This window comes from Marmota monax, unplaced genomic scaffold (assembly GCF_021218885.2).
Source record: "Marmota monax isolate L192 unplaced genomic scaffold, Marmota_monax_Labrador192_F-V1.1 WCK01_AAM20220418_F8-fsc00034, whole genome shotgun sequence".
Taxonomy (NCBI): domain Eukaryota; kingdom Metazoa; phylum Chordata; class Mammalia; order Rodentia; family Sciuridae; genus Marmota; species Marmota monax.
This window is the reverse complement of record NW_026693934.1, coordinates 616,026-632,593: the sequence shown is the minus strand read 5'-3', so window position 1 is coordinate 632,593 and position 16,568 is coordinate 616,026. Positions and strand designations below refer to the sequence as shown.

Sequence of the window (16,568 nt, the reverse complement as noted above, 5' to 3'; positions counted from 1 at the left end):
CCCATCTTCATAACATGTGTGCCTGTGGTTAAGACGCAGTCTCGCTAAGCACCAGTCCACCTCCCTGAGTTATTCAGAGGATTTGTTTCTATGTTTTTTGCCTGTGTTCTAGTTAGAAATAAAATCATTGAGGTCTCTTCTTATTTTCTTTTATAGTCAGCCCTTTGAATTTTGTTTGATACATGTGTTGAAAAAATGTGTTTGATAATAGTGTTAAATGTTCAATGGATATTTGTGACTGGCTGTGTGATTAAATTATGTGATGCATGTGAAATTCCTGTGGCATACCTGGGACAGAGTGGCCACTGCAGCCTGAGAGCTCATATAACTGACTCATGTCTAAGAAGTCAGGAAGACTTCTAAAGTATGCACAGGTATTGAGTTTGGGATGGATGGGGTTTTGCCAATATTTCTTTAAAAAAAAACATATAAAATAGCTAATAAGAGTGACAGATTGCTGATGTGTTGTAACAGGCTTCACACACAAGATTTTATGATTTGAGAATTTCAACCAAACCTATGTAAAATCTGATACTGATGATATCTTTAACCAAATTAGCATTGCATAGGCCTTTAAAAAAAGTATAAACTAATAAATAGATTACAGACTTTGTTGTCTTGACTTCATTGTCAGAGAAACTGGATTGACTTTCAATGTAAGTGTGTAGCTTTGTGGCCTTCATCAAGTTATCTAAATTCTCTGAGCCTTGTTTTCCATGTTGGTATGTGGAAATATTAGTTACCTTCAACATATTTATGTTTGAGAGGTTAACCTTAGCTACAAAATCAAACTTATACTAGTTATTTAGAATAATTCATGCTAATTATCATTTTAAACGAAATCTTAGGATAAGTGAAATGAAAGGGAAGCATCCAAATGTTTGTCAGTAGCACTTTATTCTTCATTTTGAAATGAAATTCTTTCTAAGCAATAGAATTCTACCCTTGGAATAGCTTTTACTTTCATTCTAATATGGTTCAGTGCTTGCCATTTATAAATTCAAGATGAAATAGCACTGTATGTAAGGTGTGAGAGAAGTTTGCATTACTAAGCTTCTAAGACCCTCTTCAGCTCACACATCTGGTTTACCTAACAGGGACACAGTTCACAGAAGTTCAAAGTCCTAACACAGAACAATGAGATAATTGAATTTCACGCAGCTTTAGTTCTAACTAGTTCCAGTTCCAAGTTTAAAGAACGAGAGAGTTTTGCCAGCAAGTTCTATAAACGATCAACATCTGAAACAGATTCAAATCAGAATCATTTATCCAGGACTTTCTATAGATAGGAAGCAAGTAAGGTATAGTTTCTCTCTGCCAGAAGATGAAAAATATAGTGAGGAATGTAACAGGCAGGTTAAATATGGATCCATCATGTCTGAGGTGTTCCGTACCCAGGGCTACATATGGTACAAAGAAGGATGGTGGTGAAAGACTCAGGGCCTAGACCAGTGTTTCTGAGGATCTTTCTCTCTTCCTTGTTCTGGATCATCTAATATCATAACCTGCATAAAGAGGAAACGGCTGTTTACTTCACCATATTGCCACTGGTACCTTGATGGAGAAATGGGTGCTAAGACAGAGGGAAAATATCTAAGCAGTTTCTCTTTTTCTTTTTTTAACTTTATATCATCTAATTGAAAACTTGACTCTTTATTTGAAGACAAGTGGGTACAAGAACATAACATTTGTATTTATACATTGGAAAATTCACATTGTGTTTCTTGTGTGCCTGTTTATCCTATTCCTTTTAAACACAATCGTGTATCATTAAGAAAGCTTCAGGCGTGTTAGAGTAACCTAATTCTTTTTGTAAATATTAACCTTACTGAATCAAAGCATCCCTTTCAATCAGGCTCCTAGATTGTAAAAGGCAATAAATAAATAATTGCACAACTATCTTGAAGTTATTTTTCATATATTTTTGTGTGGTTTCTATTGACTTGAATAAAGAATTTCTGTAGCTTTTTGTTTTGTAAACCAAATTAAATTAGTTTGAATGTTAAACCAAAGCAAACTGCAATAATATGATATATTGGGTAAATCATTTATATATGAATATAAACTCTTGTTATTTTTCCATCAAAAAACACGACTCTTGATGACACTAACACCTACTTATTCTAACTATAGCAGTAATGCATGTCCAATGGAGGAAATTTGGTAAAGACTAAGAAATACAACGGAAAATCAAAAGCCATGATTTTACTACTTGGTTTACTATGGTTATACTCGTGAATTGTTTTGCAGACCAGTACAATTTTTAACTCAACAGATGTAAGTTTTGTACTTACATCCAAGGCTCTGTACTACACAATAAAGATACCTCTGTTAAGGACAAAAAGACTTCTGCCATTTGTGGTCTCACATTTTAGTGGGGGATATCAGAGTGAAATTTAAAAACATATATTAAAAAATTTCCTATAAGCCATGTGCAAGAAAGTCATGAAAGGCACACTTAGGAAACACTTGGACTTGTGATGAATGTAATTATTAATTAGAAGTGGCTTGGATGGGTGAAGATATTCTAAGTAAATAGCACAGCATGGTGTTATGAAATATGTATATTATGATCTGAATTAAAATCTTCCCACACCAGTCCTTCTGTAGCTCAGGGTTCATTATTCTTGAAATAAATTTGTTATGTGCAATTTACTTAAGCAGTTTCTTAACTTTTTATGTTTTGTGCAGAATTAACAAATGATGGTGTACTTCATCCTTATGCACAAAGCTTTAGCAACTTGTGAGAATATATCTCTAGAATACATTTAAATTCATAGGAATGGACATGTTTAGTCAAAAGACAGAAGTTTTTAAAGATTTATTAATGCTCCAAGTATGTATGCTATGTCAAAATACACTCTACTCTCATGTATTTTTACCAAGAACAAATAAGGAATAAAAAAAAATAACGCAACATAAACATATATCACATGTACTTTTGGGGTACATGAACATCTAAATAATTTTTTAAGAAAATCATATTTTTAAATTGCACTCCAGAAAGATGCACCAATTTACACTATTGTATTGGTATAATACAATACCAGAGAATCCATCTTCTATACCCTCATTAATCCTCAGCAATATGATAGGCATAGAGGAAAAAAACATGTCAGCAATTTTAGTTACATTTCTTTGATTTCCAGTGGGATTTAACAATATAAAACTATTTTGAATAAGCAATGACGTGAGCTGATTAGTTTTTCAGACTCTGTAATATACTAAACCATTGTAAAGAAGAAACAATGGAGGAAAGGTTTCTGATCTCTAGTTTTACTTTGCTACTTTTAGTTTAACACTTTTTGTGGGAAGTGGGGTGTTTGAACACACAAAAAATTGGGTGCTTAGTAGTTGAAAAGATTTTATGGAGAGAGAAACATATATATAAATGTCATACTTTTCTAAAATAATAAAATGTTTTTATTGTTATCTGAGTTTCATACCAATTATTGCTTTTAATAGAGAAGAGAATTTTAGGAAAACAAGTTCAAAACATAGTCTCAAATGTTGCTCCTATTCTATTGTGTATGTATTTTTTTTCTACTGATGATATTTTTTTCCTGTTTCTTTTTCTAAGGAAAAACTGGTCATCTTCCTGGATAGTTCTTTCTAGTCGAAAACTTGAATTTTACAAAGAATCCAAGCAACAGGCTCTGTCCAATGCAGTGAGTATTTCTCTGTTTTTACTATTATTATCTTTTCAGAAATACTGTTGAATTAAAATTTTGGTTTCATCAGAAATCACCCTAAGGCTTCTAAGCTACAAACATCTGAAAACAGATAGAGGAAATGACTCAATAAACTTTTAATCAGATGAAGGGAAAATAGAACTTAGTGTCTGTTTTATTAAGTGGTGCATTTGGAGAATAATCACAAAATGAGATGAATGGTGAGCAGCTCCCTAGTAATGTGAAGGTAACGCTTTAAATTAAGGTGCCACTTATAAATGCTTTATTCTTATTTATGAAATAATCACTAAATGTAGCTACTTGCTCAAATAATGTATTATAAAGTATGTTATAAAATGCATTAGTAATAAATGCTTAACGGATGAGACCATGGGAAGCTGTTTTAAAGAATATAAGATGTAAATCGTATTAAACCATGTATGTGCATCTTTAATACATGAATTTAAGTTGTTATCTAGTATGCTATAAAGTGCTCCACACATTAATAAATAATAATAAACTCTTTATAAATGACACCTTAATATAGGGTGTTACCAATGAGAAAACACTCTAAGTTAACAAAGTGATTTTTTATCTTATTCTAACTCTGACATTCACTATATCCAGCTAACCTTTTGGAATATTTCTATGACTCCATCTAATGGAGCTAATACAATTTCTGTATTCTGTAGTTATTACAAAGTGAAATTTGTAGGGTTTCTTCATTGTACCTGGATGAGGGCTTCTTTCACGCCTATTGAAATTTGACAGTGATTGTAAGTAAGGGCAATTTGGAGAGAGTTACTGGGGCAATTCAAGCCCCAAACCTTGCTTCACAAACATAAGAACTGCTTGCCAAAAGATGTAGGAGACAGTGGTCAGGCAATGTACCTGACAGCCTCCTGATTAGTAAGGACTCCAGGCAGGAACCAACCTGCCATTGCCTGACCATTGTCTCCTACATCTTTTGGCAAGCAGGTACATTGCCTGACCACTCCTGATTAGTAATTAGTCCTTACTAATCAGGAGGCTGTCAGGTACATTGGTACCATCACTGTATGGACCACATTGCCTGGCAAGAGTGGATCAAAATGAACTAATTTATCTTTGGCAGGTAAAAAAACAAAGAAAAGTTCTTTGCTGTACAGCCACTAGTCATGTTTGCTATGTAATCCTCTTTAAATAGAAAATCATTTGCTAAGAGATGTTTTTTTAAAGGAGATTTTAGTGAGAACAAAAGGTAACATTTGGCTTGCTTCTGATAATTGCAATAGCCTTTATCCCCAAAGTGGCTTGCTGATTTTGGTGTCTTGGTGTGGTCCAATTTGTAAACTAATTGTGAATAAATTAAAAATATGTCTGTCCTTTGTATTTTTAAACTGCCTCAGAAATTTGTTTTAGGTTCTGTTTTGTTTTCATTTTTTGGCTACGGTAAGTTTGAGATAATCTTTTTAAGAAAATAAAATACCCCTAAGGGCCAGGCACAAAACAACCTCATCTACTTGCAGGGCCTTTGTCTTCCCTTTGAATGTGTTCTAAGGGGATGTTAGGAAGGGAGGAGAGTGGCTGGCCTTGCTGGGTTTGGCTGCTGAGAAGATGATCTTCATCCTGCTGAGTGAGAAGAATTCCATTGGAGCAGAGTTTATGTGAATGTGCTGGGATAATGGAGAGAGATTAGACTCCATTTTAAAGCATTTGGTTTACTTTTATTTTATTATTTTAATCTCCTCGTACCAGGAGATATAATTCTCAGCTGTTTAATTATATACAGGTGAAAGAAAACTGCTTTTAGATTGTAGGCAAACCTTGCAAGTTAGCTCACTAATTGTATGCCTCCAGTTCAACCTTCAGAATTGTTACAAACTGACAATAGCTCTGAGTTGTAGAAGAAATTCGTAAGCATTTTTTTGGCAGTCCCTATTTATTACTTCTGGCCCCATTTTCAATGCTCTTATGGTTTCTCCCAGGCACTCATTGTCTTCAAAGTGAATTCAGTGCAGGAACTAACTGTTTTGTGGTAATGGGAAAGAGAATTACAGATTCGTGTTTGTATTGCATGAATTGTCTTGCTAGTCAACTTCTTGGATTCATTTCTAACCAAGTATTAAAGGCCTAGTGGGATAGCCCACATTTACCAATTGGAGCCTCAAAGAAACGATACGATGATTGCCAGGCCTTGATTAAAGATGTCGTGGTTTTATTTTAAAAGATTTATGCTCAAGTTTCTGAATTTCCTTTGCTCCCCCTTTGACATGTCCTGGTGTTCATTGTGCTTCTGGTTAAAAAAATCCATTCCTCCAAGGGGTCAGTAGAAGCTGTCTGAGTGATGTAGAATGTGGTTTAAAAGCATAAATAGTATTTTAATCTTTGTAGAATGATCTGTTAATGCAGCAGCAAGACAAAGAAGCAAAGTAGTTAACAGCAAGCTTTGAAGTTGAACAAGAGGGGATATAATTCTATTTTTACTACTTTGTAGTTGACAAAGTTGAGTTTCCAACCCTCACCTATAAAAATGGAGATCATGCTATCTGCCAAAATAATTCGTAAGTAATAAAAGTAATATAATAAAACCAAAAATATATAAAACAGTTAAAACAATACATAAACATATAAAACAATTAAAATATATAAAACAATTAAATATTTAATATAAAACAATTAAGACAATATATAAAATAATATATAAAATAAAACAATTATTAATGTTCTACTTGAAAATATACTGTACATAACTTAGAATATGGTGTAATTATGATATTATTATGCTGTTAAATTATGATATTATTGCACTTGAGTTGATTCAGATATTTATAGAAGAAGGAATTTATTAATTCAAGGAACACCAACATGCATGGCATTCCAACAAAGAAATGTGTGTCGATGGGCAGCATAAAATATTGTGTGCAGACACTAATACTAAAAATGAAGAAACCCATTCATTTGTATAACCAAAAGTAAACTTCTGCATATTTTCTGAGAGCCCCTTTCTTATATCACTGGGTCTCACTCTTACCATTTTCATATTTAACATGTGTGTCACAGAATATTGTGCCTGAACCTACGTTCCATGTTTGACTACCTCTTTTTCTCCCTGCAGTTCTTTCAGTTCATGTCAGTTTTCTTCACTTAGAACTGCTGTTACAGAATAACACAGACTGGGTGGCTTAAGCAGAGATTTACTTTTAACAGTTCTGAATACCAGGAAGTCCAAAGTCAAGGCATGGAGAGATCTGGTGTCTGCTGAGGGTACTCAATGTGAATGCATTTGGCCATCATTCTGCTGTAACCTCATGTGATAGAGAGTAGAGAGAGACCAAGCTCTTATTGCTCTTCATGTCTTCATGTAAAGGAAATAGTCCTATCATGAGGGCTCTCGGTCCATTGCCTAATCACCTCCCAATGGCTTCACTCCTGATATCATGACACTGAAGGTTAGGACTCAACACTTGCATTTAGGGGACACAGCATTCAGTTCATAAACAAACTGAAATCACATTTTTATCAAAATGAACCTTCTCCAAAAATAGATACAGAATTACCTCCCTGATCTGAGGAGATTAGTGATTTGCATACTGTAGGTCCTCAGGAACCTATTAAAGAAAAAGAATGATTGATCTATTTTATTTTTTATTTTTTGATAGAAATTTAAGAGTAACCAACCACCTACTATCATTATCATGTTATAACTGAAAGGGCATTATAAAATATCACAATCCAACATCTAGGAAGGATAAAATTTCAGAAAAGGAGACATATTTTATGGAGAAAGAAAATTGTCTCCCTTGTGCATCTGCATGCACGTCTCTATTTTGTTCAATTTACCTCAAATCAGAACAAGCTTGATCCAGGATGGCTGGTCAGGAGGAGCATTTGAAAACTGCTGGTGTCTCTGGACACAATTTTCTGGGTTATGAAAGAAAGAATGATGTTCATATTCTCATAATTTAAAAGAAATGTACTGTGATTTAAAACTCAAGATAAATTTTAAAAGATGCTACAAAATAATGCAGAAGCCATTTTTAGTTAAAAATAGAACACATCCATGTACACTGCAATAATTCTTAATTAATCACCTGTGTAAGCACAGCTGAGGCCAAGAAACAGACCCCACCAGCCCTCCACAAGCCCCACCTGTCACCTGTCCCTTTGTCATCACAGCCTCTTCCTTGCCCCAAAGTTAGCCACTGGCTTGCATTTCAGTCAGTATCTCATTATAAAAATTATAAAAATTTTTAATTATAATTTTAATTTTCTCACCTATATCAAAACCCCTTAAAAACAGTTTGCTTTGAATTTATGTAAATGAAATCATATTGTATGCTTCTTTCTTTTTTTTCTTTTCTTGCTTTTATCAAGAAGTAGGTCTTTTGTTGCTGTTCTTTATTACGTCATCTTTGCCACAGTCCGGCTGCAGCAAAATAACCAGGGGGTGACGAACAACTTGTGTAGATTGATACAGCAGGAGTGGAAGCCGTTTATTGCAGGACAGGAGCAGTATTTATACATTCCACACAGCTTATCTAATTAGCATAAACTAGATACATCAGTCAACCAATAAGGAATCTCCACACTTAATGGCTCGCTTTTGTTACTTCTCAAACCACACCCTCTGGCATTTTGCCAGGCACCATCCAGACTTGTTTACGAACTCTAACATTCCCCTGGCAAAATGCCAGGTGTTATTTTGACTTGTTTACAGACTCTGACATTTTCCCCCTTTTGTTATAATTTAAATAACGACCATAGTGGTTTTTACAGAAACACCATAAATAACCTGCTACAAACAGAAAGGGAGGATACAAAATGCCACAATACCAAGCCACTTGATGGCTCCATGCAAGAAGCCCTTGGAAAAATTATACCAGCAATGACACTGTTAGCAAAGATACCGAGTTACAATTTGTTATAGATTACAGTTTGTTGTCTCAGTCCAGGTGAAGCAGTGTAGATTAACTCACAGTTCAGGTAAATCACAGTCCAGGTAAGTTCTGCAGGCAGCTAGCTTAAATCACAGTCCAGGTAAGTTCTGCAGGCAGCTAGCTTGATCCGAAGTCTTGTCCATTCCTCAGCCTAAGTTTCGTCCTGTTCTCAGCAACACTGGAAATTGTTCCACCTTGGTCTTTACCGGCACTGGGACGAAGGCAGGAACTCCAGCAATGATGTTAAAGAAAATCCTGTAGCATTCTACTAAGAAAACAACCTTCTGAACAATTTAGTACATTATCTCAAGGTTTTTTACATTTGAAATATGCCTTAATAGTGCTCATTACACATCAGCTTCCAGGTGTGGGAGAACCATTGTAGCTTAGTTATTGGCATTGAAAATGACCAAACATCAGGGACGCTGGTAGCGTCTTCTGCTGGCTGTAGCATCCCGGGCAGCCCCAGATGGCCCTGGGGAGTGTCCCGGACTCAAACTGCTACTGGGCACAGGGAGCAAGAGCCTGCGAGACTGTGCCTCCAGGTCAGGTCTAGATTTGGGCTCGCGGCAGTGGAAGAGCCAGCTCCCCGGCCAGGAGGCGGGGAAGGGCCAGTCGCCACCGCCTCTTGGAAAATCCTTGCTGCGCTGTGACCGGCTTGCACACTCAGCAGCCGCCTCTCCGCTTCACGCACCCTCCGGTAACGAAAAGTATTCAGTAATAGCCTTTTGCTGCAACTTTTTTCCTGATAATCCTTCTTCTTCTGAACTTTCTTTTTCTTTCTGACTAGAGTTCCTGGGCTCTTATCAACACATGCCCTAACTATTCTTGGTTCCACTGGGGTGCCTTCTTCCCTTAGTAATTTACTTCTCACCCCTTCCATATATTCATCACAAAGACAATACAATACACTGAGACAAAACAAGACACAAACATACTGCATCAATCTTCTCCATTTTCTCGAAATGGCCATTTTTCCTCTCGCCCTATCTGCCTAGGGACGAGCAGATTTGCTCCCGTCCTATCTATGGACGGGCAGCTTTTTTTCGTCACTTACCCCCGAGTGTCCCTGGGCTCCCCGTAACGGGCCACCATCTGCCACAGTCTGTCTGGCTGCAGCAAAATAACCAGGGGGTGACGAACAACTTGTGTAGATTGATACAGCAGGAGTGGAAGCCATTTATTGCAGGACAGGAGCAGTATTTATACATTCCACACAGCTTATCTAATTAGCATAAACTAGATACATCAGTCAACCAATAAGGAATCTCCACACTTAATGGCTCGCTTTTGTTACTTCTCAAACCACACCCTCTGGCATTTTGCCAGGCACCATCCAGACTTGTTTACGAACTCTAACATTCCCCTGGCAAAATGCCAGGTGTTATTTTGACTTGTTTACAGACTCTGACAATCTTTCCATCATTTTTCTCTACTAGTTTGGTTTCTGTTCTTTTAGCAATTATCCTAGGATTACAACATACTTATCAAAGTTATTTATCATATTTATCAAAGACTGGAGCTAGTCCAATCCTTTATACTTTTCTTAATATTACCTTACAATTTTTTAATCCATGTATCCCCATCTCAGTATAGATGCTATTCCTGTTTGATATCATAATTTTTTAACACCAAGAGACATAATTGTTTCTTTCGAAACCAGTATTGGTTTATATTTCCCAATATTGGCAGTGTTCTTTAGTATTTACTTCCTCTTAAATTTGAGACTTGCTTTCTAGAATCACTTTTCCTTCTGTTTGGAATACATTCTGAAAAATTCTTGTATTAAAGATACTGTGGTAAGATCCTGCCTCAGTGTCTGCTTATTCAAAAAAGTCTCTAATTCTTCCTCATTCTGGAAACACATATTCTGTCTAGATATAGAACTTCTAATTCATTTTCTTTTAAGACATCAAAGATATCATTCCATTGTTTTCTGTCATGCATTATTGCAATCAAGAAGTTACCAGTCAGTATAACTGCTGTTCTCCAGTTGCTGCCTATAGTTTTCTCGTTACTTTTTTTTGAGGGGGTATCTGAGATTGAACTCAGGGCACTCAACCACTGAGCCACATCCCAACCCCTGTTTTGTATTTATTTAGAGATAGTGTCTCACTGAGTTGCTTAGCGCCTTGCCATTGCTGAAGCTGGTTTTGAACTTGTGACCCTCTTGCTTCAGCCTCCCAAGACACTGAGATTACAGGTGTGTGCCACTGTACCCAACTCCTGAAGGTATTTTTAAGACTATTCTTTCATTTGTTAAAAGTAGGAGGCATACTTGTTTTATAATCTGTTTCTTGTTATTTAATATCAGAAGTCTGTGTCTGTGTCTGCTGTTTCTTACTTATGTTCCTTTTTTCCTTTGTGTATCCACTTATCATTGCATATGAATCATTGTGATTGGACCTTTATCATAGGAGGTTCTCTGAAGCCTAAGATAAATGTGTCCTACTCTATAAAGTTTTACATTTTTCTCAAGGAGTCTGGGACTCGTTCCAGACTGTTAACTTCAATTTAACAATACAAAATTCTCAGGTTCTATCTACAGAATAGCAGGGCTACAGCTATGCCACCACCTCACAGGGTCAGGATTGTTCTTCACTTTTCCTTTTTTTCATCTCTTTACCACTCATTTACCATTGCTGTCTTTTAAAAATCCCTCTGTGATTGAAAAGAGGAAACACATTTAATATTGGATCTGTGTTATCCTTTCATAAGACCTTGGGCAAGACCATGTTCTGTTATTCTATGAGGTTAATTAACTAAAGCTCAAATGTATAGGATAAATAAATAACCTGAGAATAAGTGTGGTAATGTTGCTTTGATATTCAGCTTCCCTCTCTAGGTTCAAATTCTGACCTCACAAAAATATTTACCCTGGCAGTCCCCACTGTCTTTTTAGACTTGCAATTCTTTTAAGGTAATCTAAAAAAAATCTTTTATCCATCGTTTTTCATTATTTTCAGTGTAAGAGTTGATCCAAATAACACTTCTCATTATATTCTACCTCACTTTAATTTAAGTATGCATTTGGTTAATCAAGTTTGTGCTATTTATATAAGCCTTGGTGGGAAAAGACTTCATAAGAATATGTATTGAAATTCTACAATGAACAGCTTGCTCGTTAGGGCTACATATAAGGCATAGAGATATAATCAAGATAGTCTTTGCCTTATAAAAATCTGTGCCAAAAAATAGAATGAGATGAAGTAAGACAAATAGAGTTTTGTTTTTGTTTTTTGTTTCTGTTTTTTTTTTTTTTATTTTTTTTTTTTATATATTTAAAAGAGGGAGAGCTCACATCTGTGAATGATTTGAATTGGGCCTTGAAGGATGGTTATAATTTCAATATGTGAAGATTTGTGGGCAGGGAATACAGGGGAATGAAAAACAAGAACAATGAATGAGAATAGGCAGAATATGTGTGCTACAAAGAGAAATGAATTTTTGGTTTAATTGGAAGATAGGATAAAAGAAAAGTCTTGAAATGAGCGCCATGGGCTGAGATCTGCTATAGGGGCAAATCTTCAAAAGGTTACATTGGTATTCTCCAGGCATCTTCATCCTAGAATAATCTACTGTGCTTTTCTTTTAGCAAAACATATACCAAATAGCACTACAACCCAATGTAATGTGTCTTAAAAGAGCCAAGCCTATTAGGGATCCAAAGTAAGAGAGAAAGCTGATTCTTCTAGAATTTTAGCTCAATCTCATTTAATGCTGGATCAAAATCTTTTGCCTTGAAAACACTGACATATCTATTTATTTTTCATCTGGGGCTAGATAAGTCTTAGAGACTAACAGTTGTTAGTTTGATGTTCCCTCTGAGGCCTTGACCCACACTGCTTGCATTTTTCAGATATAGTTACTCATATTACTATCAGTGAAGTTTTTCAGTTGATTCTGTCACTTCAAATGCAGCTTGCTCCTAAAGAACCTTGTTGGGTTTGTGAATTTAGAGTTTTTGTCTGGTGTGTGGAGTAAATATCTGACTGTGTGCATGGGACATTATAAATGTGTGTTCCTGGTTAGACCAAACCCATTAATGGATGGCCTCATGAATAAGAAGGTTTTTTATTTGTTTAATTTAGAGAATCCCTAGTATGTTTATTCTATGAACAATTAACAATTACTGCCAGGTATCAAATATAGTTTTTTTAAAACCCAGGGAAATTCACATGAATAATAAATACATAACCCCTGCTCCCAAGGCATTTACAATATGGTAAAAGTGATGTGGACATAAATATTTTATTATAATAAACCATAATCAAAGTCATAAAAATTATAGGGAAACATGTTAGATAGAACCATAGATTTAAGTATAGATAGTCCTTTTTAAGAACTGATTTTGCTAGTAATGCTCAGCCTATATAACTCCATTTGATCATGCTGCAAATATAATTGGGCAGCTTCAACATTTAAGCTACTATTCTAAGTGTTCTGAAAGATTAAAACAAATATAAATCAGACTCAGAACATTTTATGGAAGGTCTAAAAGCAAATAGAAAGTATGCCCATAAATTGAGTAACTACAGAAAAAAAAAGTAGGCATTGGTAGTTTCCCTAAAATGGCACAAAAGGGGCCTGTGTTAGTGTTTGGTAACTCAGAGGAGCCAGCAATTGGTTCTGACTAGAAAGCCTTCTCAGTATATTTGTAGAGGAAGTGATATTTGAACATGTTTTTGATAAATGAGATTTTGATGCAGATATGGGAACATAAGTAATTTTGTATAGAAATAAGAGAAAATAATGGTAAAATATTAGAAATTAATTCCTTAAGTAGTAGGTTTATTTTATAGAGATTATTGATCTCTTGCCTTCCTCAATGCACTGTGTGCTGGTCATGTCTTGAAAACATTTTAATGGAGGTTCCCTGAGGCCTAGAGTGAATGTGCCCCAGACCAGACTGTTTTGTATTTCTTCTACAAAATGCCTGGGAGCAATGCCAGCAATGCTTCATAACAGGTGAGGAACTAAGTTCTGAAACAGCAAGGAATAGAATTTGGTTACAAAGTCAACACGGAACTGGCTTACAAAAGACCTTGAAGAGGAAGATGAGAAAAGATGATTTTGTTCTGTAGGTGATATGGAGCCATTTGTAATCAATAATAAACAAAAGCATTACCATATTAAGAGAGATTCAGAGTTTTCAACAACATGTTAATTGAAATTTAAAAAAAAAAACATAGGACATGTGAAATTATCCTAGAGTCAAAGGATAATTTATTCTATGAACAATTAACAATTACTGCCAGGTATCACATAGTGCAAATATGGATGAGAACAGTAAGGATTGGACTCTTATTGATAGATATAATTGCAAAATGGCTAACTTTGTCATCATTGTGTCTCAGATACATTTAGTAAATAACAGACCATCTTTTCACTGAAAAATATTTCGATATTCTTATATGTCTTTGACCTTTAACAATATGGTCATTTTTACAGAAATTCTAGTGCAAAGTAAACAAGCAGGGCAATTCATTTTAGGAGAACTAAAAATAAACTGTCCTAAGAACCTAGGTGTATTAGCACAATAGTGAGTCCCAGTTGCAAACATAGAAGGGAATTTATTTATACTGCTACAGAAGATTTGTTCAGTGTTACATCCTACTAAAACAAACACACTGTGTAAAGTCTTTCTACATTAAAAAATATTCTCTTGTCTTCACATTCACCAACAATTAGATCAAGTGGAATTCCTGCTCCTTGGTTAGATGGGTGAGATCCCCTGTTTCTATTCTATTGATTACTTACTGCTCTGAAAACTTAGTATCATTTTTGACATAAATTCAGAAGCACAATAAACATTTCGTTATACTGTTTTGAGAAATGGACGATTGTAAAAGATGGAGGTGCAACAATAGACTACCTACCATAGCCTAATAGAAGCAAGTACTATAAACATTTTATATACTCTACTTATTGTTTACCAGACTCTTTTTTGCTACTTGTATATTTCTCATTTTGAATTGTACCAATACTTTTAATTGGACACACAACTGGCAAATTTTAATTTAAAATTGTGTATGTATGTTACTGTGGCATATTGTTTGATGTATTTATACATCATGGGATGAATAAGTCAAACCAATTAACGTGTCCATCATTTCACATATTTTCTATTTTTTTATGCTTAGAACAAATAAAATGTACTCTCTTAGCAATACTCAAGTATACAAAATTATTATCAAATATAATGCCCATGTTTGCCGGCTTTCTGTTCTGACTAAAAGGCTCAGGGGTCACTTCAGGTAAACTGGGCTAACTGGGCTGTGCAAAATAACCACATAAAAGACACAAATACCTTTTTCTTTGGGGTTGCTGTGACGGCTGACTTTAAGGGTCCTCAGGAAGAGAGAGAGTGAGAGCACTTGCTGACTCCTTTTATTGAGGAGAAGCTATTCAAATGAGGCAAGGTGTCAGGTTTCAGGGGGCTGAGTCGATCTTCATGATGTCCACTGTCAGCAGGTTGACTGACACCTGGGTAGACCACACCCAAGAGCACAGTAAGAGAAGGGGACACACACAAGGCACTTGCATGGTAGATTCTATCCTAAACAGGGCAAAGGATTATATTACAAAGGAAGGGTGAACATAGCTTCACCCAAGGGGCTGTAGCAAGACACACCCATGCATGAGACACTGACCCTTGATCCCAAGAAGGGTGGGGAAAGCTCTGCCACATTTCTGTGACTGAGCGCCTCAGCACCCAGCTGGGGAGTGTGACTCTGTCACGTGCAAGGTTGTCTCCCACACATGTTATACAGTAGATCTCCAGAATTTATTCCTGTTGTCTAGCTGAAACTATGTGCCCTTTGATCAACATCTCCACATACCCTTCTTCACACTCTCAGCTTCTGGTAACCACCATTCTACTCTCTACTTCTATGACTTCTTTCTTAAAGCAGAGAACTTTCCAAAGCATTTTATAAACTTATTAATTTTGCCAAACCCTTCATTCAGTCATAACCTTGGAAGCAAAAAAGTAATAATATAAAAGTTCTCATTAAAATAATTTGTTTACTCTTTTTAATACTGTTTACTTTCAGTGTGAATAATGCACACAAGCATTAATTAAATAATGCAATACATCTAATGTTCATTCACTGTAGTATGACTTTAGCAACAAAATGAACTTATTTATGGGAGTGAAATGATGTGATTTAGTAAAAAGATGAAAATAGTTTCAATCAGAAAGCTATTCATGAATTATTGAGTATTCTGAGCAAAATGAATATGAAATAATTTTATCTTTGTAGATGAGTATTGAGCCCTTACACAGACCCTTGTTCAAGATTTTATGAGGAATGGAGGGGTAACAACAGAGCTACCAACCTTAGCCTAACAGAGACATTTTAAAATCTCTGCCTGGTGTTGTGATTCTCGCAATGTTAGCTGTGGCAGCATCAGCATGGTTGTCATCAGTGCAGCTTAGCAGCATTGTCATGGGTGCATCATCACAAACCTTCATCATGAAGCCAGTATTGAGAAACAATGCTACCACCCACATTGTGGAAGATGGCAGGTAGAAATGGAAATAAAAGAAGAAAGGAAAAAAGAAATTGAATTTTAGTATATTATTTACATAAACTTTGTGAGGAAAAAAATGAAATCCAGTGATCAATATTATTATAAATGAAGCCGTGTTCTCTGGTTACAATTTTCTCAAGATTTGGCCATTAAGTATAATAAATTCTATATCTTACATAATTTTTATAACCACAAAAATCTATGAAATTGATAGGACTCCTTATAAATGGATAATAGCTTACTGTCCCTCAATAAACCTCACCTTAGGCACTCTCAGGAAACTATTTTAATTATGAAGCTTGACTTTCTGTGGTTTATCATTTTGGTCAATGTAATACATCTGTTTTAGAGCTTGCATTTATCTAAGATAAAATGGACTTTTTCTGTGCAGAGCAATTTTTAAATTTACAGAATATATTCATTTAGTCTTCCTTAAAAATTT

General features: G+C 35.4%; 1 protein-coding gene across 3 annotated transcripts in view; it reads left to right on the top strand.

Annotated features, from left to right (window-relative positions):
* Arhgap15 (Rho GTPase activating protein 15) overlaps window positions 1–16,568 on the top strand; it is a 619,786-nt gene that overhangs the window by 96,171 nt on the left and 507,047 nt on the right. For all 3 annotated transcript variants that reach the window (XM_046463726.2, XM_058585366.1, XM_058585365.1), the window contains exon 5: window positions 3,581–3,668. In XM_046463726.2, the coding sequence (XP_046319682.1) occupies window positions 3,581–3,668 (88 nt within the window). The remainder of the gene's footprint in view (window positions 1–3,580; window positions 3,669–16,568) is intronic.